This window comes from Furipterus horrens, unplaced genomic scaffold, assembly GCF_987537825.1.
Source record: "Furipterus horrens unplaced genomic scaffold, mFurHor1.1.pri manual_scaffold_1, whole genome shotgun sequence".
In the NCBI taxonomy this organism is placed as follows: domain Eukaryota; kingdom Metazoa; phylum Chordata; class Mammalia; order Chiroptera; family Furipteridae; genus Furipterus; species Furipterus horrens.
In genome coordinates this window covers 25,158,686-25,173,463 of record NW_028327171.1, presented here as the reverse complement: position 1 = coordinate 25,173,463, position 14,778 = coordinate 25,158,686, and the positions used below count along the sequence as shown (strand labels likewise).

Sequence of the window (14,778 nt, the reverse complement as noted above, 5' to 3'; positions counted from 1 at the left end):
TCTCTGATGTGCCCTGACTGGAAGATCGAACCAGCGACACTTAGCTCGCAGGCCGACGCTCAATCCACTGAGCCAAACCAGCCAGGGGAAAAAGTCATGTAGAGCAATGGATAAAAATAAAAACTTTTGAAAACATATGTTAATGAGAAGAAACTAAGACTAAAATAAAAACATTTTAAATCCTCCAAAACGTAAAAAGTATAGAACCAGCACAAATTAGACTGAACGTCCCACATACTATACATATCTAAAAAGTTTAATTGATTTACCAATTGATGATAAAGGAGACATGACAATCAATGGAAAAGTATAACTTTGTTCAAAACTGGTAACTAGAGAATTGCTCTTGGAGGAAGCGGAGATACATTGGGATCCTACCTCACAGCACATAGCAAAACAAATTCCAGTTGGATTAACAATAAAAAATATTTTAAAAACCCACCATAAAAAAGTAGAAAATAAAAAGAGTAAATATTTATTAAATATGTTCAAAGAAGAGGGTTTCTAAAGTTAAAAACAAAAGAATGACTAAAGACAAAGACTGACAGAACTGACTATATAAATTTTAAAGTACTGATTGTTTTTTAAAAATCTATTTTATTAGAGAAAGCTCATATAAATTAAGTAAAAATTTTGACCCTAAGTTTTAGAAAAGAGAGGCAATTACAAAAGAGAAAATACAACTGCATAATATAGTGTATGAAAAAATTTCTCTATCATTAGTAATATTCTGCTGATTAAAGACTCGTTGAAATAATCCAATACATTAATTCTGAGTATGAAGATAACGTGGCAACACAAACAATTAAATATTAACATATTCTATATCTTTAATTCTATAATCATTATTCTAGGAATCCTAAGAAAATATTCCTAAAAATGTATTTTTAAAAATTGCTATTGCAATGTTATTTCTACTTTTTAATTAAAATTTTTTTCTCATTTTAGAGATAATAAAAAGTACATTATAAAAATTTTAAAGTAAAATCTAGGTAAAAGCCCCCCAAATATAATTCTGTCCATATCACTTCCAACTTATCCACCTCTTTCCCCACGTAAAAAAGCATACCCAGTGACCAAATCTTGGTTTCTATTACCATTCTCTTTATTAAAACGAACCAGGATTCCTAAAGAAATGGCCGATTCTAGAGCTGGGGCAGGGAATATACAAGATAAGCCTGGAATATCCTGTAGTGCCAAAAAGGGAAGGAAGCCAGCAGTGAGGAAAGCAAACATTGGGGCATGTCAAAGGGATACAGGAGCCAACTAAAAGAGCTCCAATGGCCAAACCTGGTCAATCTAGGCAACAAAATAAGTAACATACTACTGGATTTTAATTCAAAGTACAAAGTAAATATCCATAAGCCCATCCTGAAATAAACAAATGATTGAACACATAAATAAATGGGGGAAAAAAGATAACTCTTTCATACAGAAGAATCCTAAGTAACTTAAGTAAATAATGCTCTCTCAAGAAGGCGGAGCATAATTCCCCCCCTTAAGTGTGGGCTGCGCATAGTGACTTCCTTCTAAAGAGTCAGTATGGGAAAGGAGAGAAAAGGGTAACGGCGGAAAAAAACAATAACCAAATCTGTTGTAAGAATCATTTTATAATAGAAATAAAAGCCTAAAAGAAAATTTCTACATATAGAAGTTAAATACATTAGAGAGCAACTCACCTCCAGTTTAAACGCCAGGCCTACAAATGGGTGGGAATCGTCTCTTTTGGAGTTCATTAAGATTTTGGTTTTCTCTTTTGAGTCACTTAAAGTAAAACAAATGTAACTCTGTGAGGTGCAGTATTTGATATTTCTTTTATACCAATTTGTTTCATCAGAGTACTATCTGAGAAAAAGCATATATACTAAACATTCTGACTTCACACGTCAGTGAAGTTTCACTGAAAGACCTACAAGAATAACTTCTATGGGCTTAGTTACTAAATTGTGACAGGACCAGAGGAAAACTTTAAAAACCTACAGAAATGGTCTGGTAGAGAAAGAAAGAAAAATACAAGGTCTGTCCAGAAAGTATCCAGCCATGTGCTATGAAAAAATAAGAGGCATTTATTGAAGAAGATACAAGATACAAGAAACATTGTACACAGGACAATGAAGTCTCAGTCTTCTTCAAAGTAGGCACTTTGGGGCCCACACAACTCTTCCATTCGGCATCAGCTGCTGGGTCATATTTTCCTGAATCTCATGAATGGTCTGAAATCTCTTCCCCTTTTCAAAGGTGATTTTAGTTTTGGGAAAAGCCAAACGTTGCAGGGTGCCAAATCTGGGCTGTAGCGCAGCTAAGTCACCTGGGTGATTTGACGTTTCACAAAAAACTCTGCATGAGATGCCATGCATGAGCAGGTACACTGCTGTGATGAAGCTGCCTATCACCAGCTGCCTACTTATGTGGCCTTCTGAATCATCCAAATAGTTTCCATGGAGGAATATTCAAGCTCAATGCAAAATCTGATGCAGACTCATTGTTCTACTTGCTCAGTCATTTTGAATGCTATGGCTACACATACACGTGCTCACTCAATGGAGTCTACCGCCCCCACTGACTGGTACAGTGAAGTCATCACTGTTCGTATGTGCATTCTGGTCCACTCTCCTTGGTTGCCAGTTTACATCGATGTTGCACAAACTGTTCTTGTTTTACTAACAATGACTGGACTTGTTCTGGAAAGACCTTGTAATCAGTAAGGTTTTTTTTTTAAGTTTGCTTCTTGAAGCCTTTTCTTTTTTAACATGACTGAGAACAACTGGTCCCAAATGAATTTTCTGATGATGTAAACCTGGTTGGATAATAAAACAAATAATACTTCTAACTCACAAATCGAATATAATATGGGAACTGGAATATTAAATACTTTTGTACGTGCCAAAACTGTTTCCCAAATAGAAATGGTGATTATTTTTGTAGATTATGAAAATAACAAAAACACAACATAACTACAAGAACTATTCTCACATTCTTTCATAGTGCATACATGTTAAAGTATTTCTGCATAAACTAAGAATCAATTTCCAAGACTTACTCCTCCTTATTGAGAATAGCATAATTCTGAACTTCAGATGGATCTGGGAGATATTCTAAAACAGCATCTAAAAGAGGTTGAACTCCTTTGTTCTTCAAGGCACTTCCCAAAAAGACAGGAGTAAATGACCTACTTAAAGTAGCTCTTCGGATTGCAAGCTACAAAAGAAAAGAAAAGTAATGATTAGTCAATCCTAAACATTATACTTTTTGTTTCAGATAAATTACAAACTAAAAAATGAAAGAAATGATTAATACTCCTTGGAGCACTGGCTCTAGTGGAGACTGGAACCAGTTCCTCTATAACTTAAGGTCAAAATACAAAACAAAGGAAACAAAAGTTTCTTTTTCAGGGCTAAGAAGCTGCTTTCAACACTTTTGGAATGTCACTAATTTTTAATTTGATAAGACAAATATATACACATAGAAGATACACACATAGAACAGTGTAAGCAGTATGCTTTATAAAACAGTATGCTAATTGTGTAAAATAAAGTGAAAAGTTTTATATATATATACATCTTGAAAGATACACCAGCAACTTATTAACTGGTTACCTATTTTAGGAGGAGTCAGAAAACTAAGCGGTTGTGTACCTTTACATACTTTTAAAATGTTTAAACCATATGAAGGTATCATCTAATAAAAAATATTTAATTAACAGATTTATTTTCTTTTTTAAAGTACATACTCATTACTGTAACATTTCTGTATTTATCCTCTTTCTTCTTAATAAAAATATGCTCAAAAGATTGGCTGTTTAAGTATCTTTTTCCTAGAACTATGACTCCCTTTCCAATTTAATATTATATAACTAGGTTATATAACATAATATATACTATATAAAACTCAGTTATATAGAACCTGTAATATAACAGTAATATGCATGTCAAGTATATTTTGAAGAAACCAATTATGTTAAATAAATTTACTCCAATTTCATTAATAGAACCCATGTATAAAACCATCATGCCCAGGTCCATCCACACTATCACAAAAGGTAAGATTTCCTTTTTTTGAAAATATTTTGTTATGGTTGAGTAGTATTCCATTGTGTAAATGTACTAAAAAATAAATAATTAAAAAAAAAAAAAATAGGCATCATGTTCACTCCCTGAGAAACAAAACAAAATAAAACTCTCTCTCTTTCTCTCTCTATTTCTGGTTACTATGAGACTTATTTTGAGAGCACCTGCCTTTAAATCAGAAATTGAGGGGATTTTTTCTTCCAGGAACATCTCACCAAGCTGCTCATCTGAATTAGCAACGCATTCAATCAGCTCCTGCCGGTGGTCAGCTGCTGCTGCTCTGAATTCTGCTGGAATTTCCTCATATCGAATAGTCTCACTAAGAAAAGAAATGGTTTATTTTGGTACTTCAATTATATGCAATTAAACATATAAAGCACCAGTGAAAAAGTTAAATAGCTAAAAATATTTTTAGATGAGAACAAGCTCTGATATATTTGTATTAATATGGCAAATAATACTAATGAGTATTTTTAAAATTCAGACAGTGGGCAAAAACAGGCAAAGCAAATTGCTCCAGATTGTACTACTAGTAAATGGAAGAGCCAAGATTCAAAGCCAACCTGACTCCAAAGGCATGGGAAAACCTGAAAATTCCATTAACCAAATTAATGAAAACATCAGTCTCTTATAAGCAGGATTAGAGACGTGACTATTCCTTCCCATTCACACAACTTTTAACACAGAACACCCCACTTCACAATAAAAAGGGTCACTATATACAACAGACTCTTCGACCTCGGCACCGGTTCTCCATTCTTCTAGGGGCCGAAGAGGTAAGAGTCACAAATAAAATACATGCAAAGAATAAGCAAATATACCTGATATTTAGAAATATTAGTATGAAAGTTTTTAAGTATTTTAAAAATGAAACTAATATCAAAAGAATAATGAACTTTTCAGAAAAAAACATAACTAAATTAAAAAAACAGCCAATTGCAAATAGTTCTAAAAATGCTCTTCATAGTCTTTAGAGCTTAATTTCTTCCTTTCTGGCAAGCTCTCTGGTCCTTTGACTTTTACGTCAGAAAAGGCAAAATATACAAACCCAGTGGTCTAGGGCTGGGAAAGGGGGCAGGTTTATTAAGAAGTTCCACCTGAGGTTCTGAGGGACAACAAAGTTTAAAACCTCTACTTTAGAAGACAGAAACTTGTACCCTGGTAATTCTGAGGAAGTGGATTTATTATTCATTTATTTACAAATATTTGTTGAATCCCTACTAAGTACCAGACAGCTCTAGGGCTGGCAAAATAGCAGTGAATAAACCTGATAAAAATCCCTGCCTCTTGGGCTTTACACTCGAAGGAATAATAGACCAACTGTGGCTATTATGATACTTAGTAGTCTTTTCTTTGCCTACAAGATGGCTGGTAAAGATAAATTCTACATTTAACTTATCATGACACCCTTTTACCCACCTGCCAGACCAGCAATCCCAGTTCATAGCAAAGGAAGAAAACTGGCAGGATGCTGGGGTGACTCCTCAGAGCAAAGGGTCATTTATGACTCCCCACACCATCTAGATTAGAGCCACTCAAAGTATGGTCTGCAGACCTGGAACATTAGCATCATTTGGGAACTTTCCAGAATGCAAATTCCAGGCCCCACCCTACGATCTACTGAATCAGTCTCTGGAGGTGGACACAAGAATATGTGTTTTAAAAGCCCTCCAGATGATTTTCCTGAATGCTGCAGTTTGATAACCACTGAGCAATTACAGTCCTTTGTATGCCAAAGTCACCCAAAAGTTGACTGACAAACCAAATATCATGTCAAACAGTTACTGATTTGCTTCTTGCGTTGCCTAAATCACATCTGTACAAATTTTAACTTTTTACATTTTAAGCTTTTTGTCTGTGTAATGCCATGAAACAAGTAGAAGAAATATTTATGATTCCTATTTTCTTATCAGTTTTATCCCAATACTCAGGACGTAGCTGCTCCCTAGAAGTCTGTAGAATGAATGAATGGATGAATGAATGACTGTGCATGACATTATTAACCCAAGTTGAAGGCCTTCTACCACACCATACATGTCATAACATGACATAAGTATGTTACCCAACAAGTAACATACTCTCTCCTTGAATGAATACTAAGCAAAACGAGAAGCAACTAGGTTTAAAGGCATTAAAACAAAGTCATCTTGCAGGATATTCTTCTAGCAACATTTCAAAAAGGTGTTTATGGTTAAAGAATTCATATCCTTTCCTTCTCTTTAATACTTCTTAAAATGTAAGAGTTTAATGGTATATCCTTAATACTTACCCAAAGTCCCCATCAAAATACATGGCTCGTTCTTCAATAAGATCTATAATACCTTTAAAATCACCCTCCAAACCAATGGGTATCTGCATAAATGCTGCATTATGACTTAGTTTAGACCTAAAAAAATAGAAATACATATATTTACCTCTTTTTTTCTCCCCAAATCCCTCTGGAATGACAAAATACAGTATTCCCTCACTTATCGCAGGTATTACGTTCTAGACTTCCCCATGATAAGTGAAAATTCGCAAAGTAGGAACCTTACATTTATTTTAGTATTTATATATATTTTTAAGGCTTTATAAACCTTTCCCACATACTTATAAACCATTTCCCGTCCCTTAACCTGTTCCACACTTTTATAAACACTACTTATGTTCTTAAACATATTCTACACTCTTAAACCTACATAACATTAACAACATATGTATACAGTACCGCAAAATCCCACAACACAGCGAAAAACACGTGATAATTAAGTATAATATTTTTAAAAATCCCGCAACACAGCGAGTCTGCAATAAGTGAACCACGATATAGAGAGGGACTACTGTAAATGTAAAAATAAATCAATGGCAGGTGCTGTAGACCTGAGAGGGGTGTCATCAGCAGGTCAGAACAGAAGATAGAAAGCAGCTGGGAACAGACTGACAGAGAAACTCATCATGCTCAGGAAGCCACATCCGATTTAGGCAACAGAAAGAACTCTACAAGGATGGTGGGAGAACTAGGCCCACGTCTGGTTCCCGCATCAGCTGACTAGCAAAGCAGACCTTGCTAGCTGAAGAGAAGTCCCAAGGGGAACAGTCTCAGAGCAGGTGTTGAAGTCCGACACTTATCACCAGCCTGTCACCACCCCCAGGCACAACCACGGAGTGGAAATGACATTCACAGGCAGGAGTTCTCACTTGAGAGGAAACAGGCTATAGCCCCCACAGTTCAGTATGGACTCCAGGTGCCCATCTATAATTACGGACAGATAACAAGAAGTCACCAAATATTTGAAGGAAACCAATAGCTTGAAAGAGAAGAGTCAGCTCAAGAAATAGTACTAACCGCCAAGGAGCGGGTAACTAGAAGAAATAAAATGTAAACATCTGAGAAGTAATTTCCCCTATTAATAAAGATATTGCTATAAAAGAGAAAGTTTATGTAAATTAACTATATAAATTGCTGAGATTAAAAAGAAAGAAACAGGCTAAATCACTGAAGGGCTGCAGATGAACAGCAGATAAGTGAACTGGAAACTGACCTCAAGAATTCACTCACTGCCCAGTGCAAAGTAGAGACAGAAAGCAGGAGGAAGTATGGTAGGAAAGTAAAAACACAGAGGCCAGATCCAAAAGTTCCAAAATCTGTTTAATGGGAGTTACAAAAATGAGATAACAGGTAAAGGGAAGGAAGCAAAGCAAAGTGGTCAAATAGATGCTAAAAGAGAATATTCCTAAAATTCAGAAGAAGACTTGGTAGAAAGAGTCCCTGTATTGCCAACAACTAAACTATAAGCAATAAAGAGAAAAAGTGAAAATGTTTCATTTCACCCAGAAAACATTACAAGTATCCAATAAAGAAAAATTCACTCTCATATTCTCGAATAATTCACTTTCATCAAAGTGCAGACAGCAGAAGATGGAGGCTTAGACGGACACGCTAGGTCTCCCTCTACAACTATAGTGGAATACAACTACTTCAAAACAAAGGATAACTAGAAATTCCAGAAAATAAAGCTACACGGAAGCCCAACATATGAAGTTATAAACCAGCGGTGCCATTTGGGCAGGTAAGAGTTAAAGAAGGCAAAGCTGTTTGCGGAGCGGCGGGGCGGGGCGGCGAATCAAGCCCCTGGCGTGCGCGACTCCAATCAAGCCCCTGGCGTGCCCGACTCCGGCGCTGGGGAGCAGCCGCAGCATCGCCTTGAACAGTGAGGCCCAGGGGGGCGGGAGGACGGATCCCGGTCTCCTAGCTGAATAACTGTGTGAATCCATCTTGGACCCCCGCCCCCACAGAAAGCACCACAGGGCTGCGAAATAGGTCGCGCGCCTGCCGGTCGCTGATTTGTGACGCGTACGCAGGCACTGCCCCCTACCCCCGACAGCCAGCCCAGGAAAACAAAACGCATCTGTCAAAATGTGGCAGACAAATATAGAGATCCCGGTGGCACAACTCACCAGACAGCAGATAGAGAACCTGACAGATGAACAGATAAGAAACCTGTCAGAGGCTCAGTTCTGGGCCATTGTTATCAGGTGGCTTACAGAATTCACAAAAGAGCAGGAAAAAGATATGAAAGAAGTGAAAAACTTTCATAACGAAAGGAACAAAACCACATATGAGACAGATGGTGAGGAATCCAGAGTCCATTTCAACAAACTGGAATATGGAGAAGGAACAAGCAGTCAACCAATGCAGCGAGAGGAAATGGCAAGCAACAATGAGAGGATCAGAAACCTCTGGGACAGCTATAAAAGGCCCAACATAAGAATCATTGGTTTGCCAGAGAATGAGGAAGATGAACTAGAACTTGAAAAATTGAGTGAAAATATAATAAAGGAGAACTTCCCAGACTTGGGGAAGGGAATAGACTTGCAGGTCCAAGAAGCAAGGAGAGTTCCCAAGAGACTGGACCCAGGGAGAACCACTCCAAGACACATTATAATCAAAATGTCAAAAATTAAAGATAAAGAGAGAATCTTAAAAGCAGCAAGAGAGAAGAAAAGAATTATGTACAAAGGGGTCCCAATTAGACTATCAGCTGACTTCTCAAGGGAAACCCTACAGACAAGAAGGAACTGGCAAGAAATATTCAAAGTAATGAAAATCCAAAACCTACAACCACGAATACTCTATCCAGCGAAATTGTCATTCAGAATAGAAGGACAGAGAAAGTGTTTCCAGGACAAAATAAAACTGAAAGAGTTCATTAGATCCAAACCACTGTTATATGAGAAGTTAAAGGGACTGGTTTAAAAAACAGAAGCTAGGGAGATGAAACAAAGGCAAACGAAACAGGCAACGAGAGTGGAAAAGGAACTGTGGGTAAGGGAAATATAGTGGGGGGAGGTCAACAGGGAGGGGGAGTGGGGAGAGGGAGGGAGATGATATAGGAATTGGGGATCATGGTAGGAGGGAATGGAATAGACGGAGAGAGGTTGGGAGGAACTGTAAGCACAACTAATGGACATAATCTAAAAGGGGGGGACAACTGGAGGGAGGGGGCCACCGGGTGGAGGGGAGCAGAGGGAAGGGAAAGTGGCACAAATGTAATATTTTAATCAATAAAACACATTAAATCTTAAAAAAAAAAAAAAAAAAAAAGTGCAGACAGCAAACGGTCACTTCAAGTTGCTCGACCCCGTCTCGTGTCACCGGACACCCCTCATAGTCTCCCCCCATCACACACTTTGCTGCCTATGTCCATGAGCTCGTCTGTGTAACCCGAGCAGAAACTCTACAGCTCCACTTACACATCTACAAGAGGTAAAAAGTGAAACTGACTCTTTTCAAAGGCTCTCTGAAATACACAGAATTGTGCAAAATGTAATGTGCTATAAATACCACTGGGTTCTACCTGGTCCAGAAGAAAGTGCTCCTGTTGTCCTGGCAGGTATTTCTCCACAGGAGAGCAAGGGACACAGCATATACGTACTACCTCAGGGCATCAATTACATTCCTCAAGTAAAGATTAAACTGGAGATGATCCTCTAGATTTGTCTAATTAAATGCAAAGTGCTTTTAGAATCTAATCGAGATTATAACTTCTCTAATTATGACAAAACATAAATTGCCAGATTGTTTTCTGAATTCACCGGCAGCATCCCTACAATTTAGGTCCTGTTTTCCCCATTTTACAGAGAAGGCAGTTGATGAGATCACACCACCAACCAAACACTGACCTCAGTGTTCCAATGACTAAAGTAAGTCACTCACATAAACACATTTTAAAAAGGGGGGGAAGGAGGAGGATATAAGAATAAAGCTTAATGATACTGAACTAATTGTCCTGAATACAAAGTCTGTTACCAGATCACTAGGCCCCCTCTGTGCTTTCCAAGGTTTGGTACCTCATTTGCTGCAGTGCCCTGGCCGGGTTGGAGCCCAGTCGGTCCAGCTTGTTAATGAAGGTGAGGAATGGAACGCTGTAGCGCCTCATTTGCCGGTTCACTGTCATGGTCTGGCACTGCACCCCTCCAACCGCACAGAGAACCAGGATTGCGCCGTCCAGCACTCTCAGTGCCCTTTCAACTTCTATTGTGAAGTCCACGTGCCCTAAATGAGCAAAGAAGTGTGGGGTGGTCTTAAACAACAGTCTGAATTTTTATAGCATGCACAATTAAAAGTTTTCGTATCTCTGCTCATTTACACAAGTCTTCTCATTAAAATGAGAATTTTTAAAACCACCAATACCATTCATTCACTGTAAGGTCCAGAAGTCCAACAAGATCACTTAAAAAAGGTACAAGGACATGGGAACCTTTGCAATCAGCTACAGCACATAAAAGGTAAAAACCTTCTTTCTCATGATTTACTAGCTCTATTTTTCAGGGAAACCACAAAAGGATGAGATGCTCTAGGTCTCAAGTCAAATTCCTCAAACAGGGACTCAGTCACACTTTTGAGTATTATTTGATACTCAAAAATGAGCTGCATCATAGTAGCTAAATGTGCTTTTGCCCAAACCAGCGGCAATAAAACCAAGAACGCAACTCACCAGGGGTATCTATAATGTTGATATTGACATCCTTCCACATGGTATAGGTGGCCGCTGACTGAATAGTGATTCCTCTTTGTCTCTCTAGTTCCATGGAATCCATGACAGCACCAACTCCATCTTTACCCTTCACCTAAACACAAGCACAGTGATTCAATTTCCCTGCCCCTGCATTCCAAGGAACAAGGAAAGCTTTACTGAGATGCGGCCGGAACACAGGTAGTTAACTGACGTAATTCGCAGAGAAGCCTAATTTGTCAAACCACATCTCATGAAACAGAAAACATTACGGGGTTTGTCCTCCAGGACTCACCTAACCCTTGTTCATTGCCGTTCTCAGCAACTACTGCCACAGAGCAACCACCCCGTCTCAGAGCCACCCTTGCTACCCTGCTCTGGTCCCATGCACCAGCCTTGTGTTATTGTGTTCGTCTGTGAGTAGATGTTCAGAGAACAGAATTTCCCCTGCTCTGCTACATATGGGTTTTGAGGGCCAGGTGGGAAGGATTCAGCTTTTAAAGTATGTGATTTTAAAAAATGATCTTCATCTGAAGAAATATTTTTAAATGGAGCGTTAAGCGACTCAATGATACAGAATTTCTTCAGGAAAGTTTCAAGATTTTCTTAAATATTTTCTTTTCTGACATATGCATTTAAAAATTTTATTTCTTTTACTGATTCTGGAGAGCAAGGAAGGGGAGAAAGAAAGAGGGAAAGAGTGATGTGAAAGAGAAACATCGGTCTGTTGCCTCTTGCACGCACCCCAACTGGGGACCAAACCCATAACAGAGGAATGTGTCCTGACCAGGAATCAAACCTACAACCTTTGGGTTTGCAAAACGACACCCAACCAACTGAGCCACACCCTCTAGAGATAATTATGTATTTTTTAACTATTAAGCTCATACTATATACCATTTTAAACACTTTCTTTCCACTTAACATTATAAACATCTCTCCATAACATTAAAAATTATGTAAATACACCGTGGCTGGGTGGCTCTGTTGGTTGGAGCATTGTCCTGTATACCAAAAGACTGCAGGTTTGATTCATGGTCAGGGCACATGCCTGGGCTGCAGTTTCGATCCCCAGTCCAGGCACATAGGGGAATGGGGGGAAGGGGGCAACAGATTGATGTTTCTCTCTCACATTGAAGTTTCTCTCTCTCTCTCGCTCTCAAATCAAGAAACATATCCTCAGGTGAGGATTAAAAATATAATAATAATTTTAAATTATGTAAATACTAACTTAATGTCTGTTTAAGGGTACATCATATTGACTTATTCTCAAAAGACAATCTACTCAGTATACCTACAATGGTGGTCTCTCTCTAGATAGATTCCTCAGAGCAATATTTCAAGCCTCCTGAGCTATCCTCTTTGTGATATAAATTTGATTAAAGATCCACTGTTACCATTCTTCGCACCTTTCAGGATTTGTGAAGTTTATGAAATCCTAACCACAAAACAATTAAAACCAAGCTCTAACTCATCTGGAACCAATACCCACCACATACCTCATGCATCTTTGCAATTCTGCCAGTGTAGTAAAGCACTCGTTCTGTTAATGTAGTTTTCCCAGAATCAATGTGAGCTGAGATTCCAATGTTTCTTATCCTTTCATTAGGAATGACCTCTGAAGAACACCATCGGCAGACCTTCCAATTAACCTGAAAAAAGAAAGAAAGCAAGCTCAAGTCCTTGCACAACGGGCAATTAGAATGGGTTTGGCAGACATCTTTCCTCCAAGGACTCTCAATGCACACAAATCACCACCCGAGATAGCCTGGAAAGGCCAGAGAGTAAATTCTCAACCTGCGCCTCTTAGAATCAAAGGAGAGACTTCAAGCAAGGGCAGAAAAAATATACAGTCTTAAAAATAAATAAATCAAAAACTATATTCAAATAGGTAAATTACATAAAAGGAGCAGCTACTTTTACTGAAGGTTACAGGTTTGAAAATATACAATAGGGCTGATAAAATCAGAAAGCCCCCAACAACTACTGTAATAGGAAATAGTGTTTAGTTTAAATTTTACTTTGATTTTCACTCCTTTCCCTTTTACTGTAGTTCTCAGCAAGCAAGGATGTTTGAGGGCTTACATGCTCTGTGCGGTGGTGCAACAGCTCCAAGGCAGCCTACAAGAGCCTTCCAGTTCCTTCTACACAAAAACAATTGACACTTTTTAAAAATTTTATTTTAATCGGTGTGGGGGAGGGAAATCTTGCATTTTATGGAAGCAAGACACAATATATCTTTGCAGCCACTTCTGGGAAAAAGAAAGCAAAAGACCTTGGAAAAAGTGGGTGAAATATAAGTGACATCTGGGTGATAGGCACTTAGTTGAGTCAATGCCAGGGACACCGGCAAGCAAAGCACATGAAGTTTGCATGATAGGAAAGGCTCAGCTCCGACCTAATCCTGCTTCATTCCGTGTCCCCCGCCCAAGGCAGAAACAAGACCGCAGAAAAGTACCGGAAGGTTCGAGCGACAAATCAAATAACCCAGGGTCGGCTGAAAGAGAGGGCAGTCAGACCAACGACGCTCTGTAATGAAAGAGCACTTGATAGTAAGCCAGAAGCTCTGGGTTCGAGCCTTGGACACACTAAGCGTTCAGCTGTCTTGACCTTCACTCCGGTCCCTTCTCTTTTTAAGGTATACCCAGAAGAAGAGGCTTAACCATGAATCGGAGGCACGTCCAACCTCCCAAAGCACCGAGACGCTGCTCATGAATAACAAGCAACTGTGAAGAAGGTACGACGGGCTTTTCAGCGCAGAGGCAAGGCGCCTGAACTCAGAGCTGTCGGTAAGGAGGTGTCAGGGAGGAAAGGGGTGCTACTTCCCCCCTGGCCCCGAAGGGCCGCAAGGTCCCGGGGACAGTCTCAGGTTCGGTCTCGCCTCGCCGGGCACTAGTAAATACCTGCTTCCCCTGCCCGCCCAGAGCGGCCGGGATTCGCGGGAGCGGCCCGCGTCCCAGAGCCGTGACAGCGGCTGCGCCTAGTAGCCGCATGGCAAACGCAGAACAGGTGCGAGGGTTCAGCGGCTCCGGGTCTGCTCAGCAACCCGCACCACAACCAGTGTTCAAAGTCACGCTGGCAATCAGTGCCGGGCGAGCACTTCCGGGTTGAAGGACGCGAAAGAAGAAAGGAAGGAAAAGGGGGAGGAGCTTCCGGACCTCACAGCAGAGCAGTCCACTCTGCTGCCTAGGCGCCCTCTGCCGGCTTGGAAGAGAAAGTGCAGTTGCTTCGAGACACTAATGGGTTTTTGAATACTCCCAGAAAGATGCCAGCCTTTAAACGTGAATGTTTTGCGGATATAGCAATGTAGAGAAATATTTGTAATAGAATTTAAGTAAAAAACATGCAACAATTGTTATCTATGCTATTATAAGTATAAAAAATAATTATCTGTAGGAAATGACCCGAAGAGAACGTGGGAAAATAATCAACTATCAACTATTTGTGTATTTTCTCATTACAATATGTTCCTGTCATTGTTTGATGTTAAACGTTATATGCCCAGGCCAAGCAAGGAAGACAGTATTCTTAATGATTCCACTTGAGTCTTTTAGCGGCATCTCAAACTTAATGTGTACAAAACGGAGTTTCTGATCTTTCTCCCAAACCTTTCTGCGGTCTTCATTGCACAAATGGGAACAACGTTGATTGCCTGTACCAAAAATGGTGTCTGCTATAGGCACTACCTTCAAAAATAGATCCAGAACCTGCCCTGC

General features: G+C 39.3%; 1 protein-coding gene across 1 annotated transcript in view; it reads right to left on the bottom strand.

Moving 5' to 3' along the window:
* Positions 1–14,162, bottom strand: part of GFM1 (G elongation factor mitochondrial 1) — a 41,603-nt gene extending 27,441 nt beyond the window's left edge. Inside the window, exons 1-8 of the mRNA XM_090273251.1 lie at positions 13,966–14,162; positions 12,562–12,714; positions 11,045–11,177; positions 10,398–10,602; positions 6,337–6,453; positions 4,236–4,386; positions 3,041–3,198; positions 1,680–1,764 (exon numbers count right to left, since the gene is read on the bottom strand). Coding sequence (XP_090129377.1) covers positions 1,680–1,764; positions 3,041–3,198; positions 4,236–4,386; positions 6,337–6,453; positions 10,398–10,602; positions 11,045–11,177; positions 12,562–12,714; positions 13,966–14,055 — 1,092 coding nt within the window. The 5' untranslated portion in view covers positions 14,056–14,162. The remainder of the gene's footprint in view (positions 1–1,679; positions 1,765–3,040; positions 3,199–4,235; positions 4,387–6,336; positions 6,454–10,397; positions 10,603–11,044; positions 11,178–12,561; positions 12,715–13,965) is intronic.
* Between the last annotated feature and the right edge of the window lie 616 nt (positions 14,163–14,778).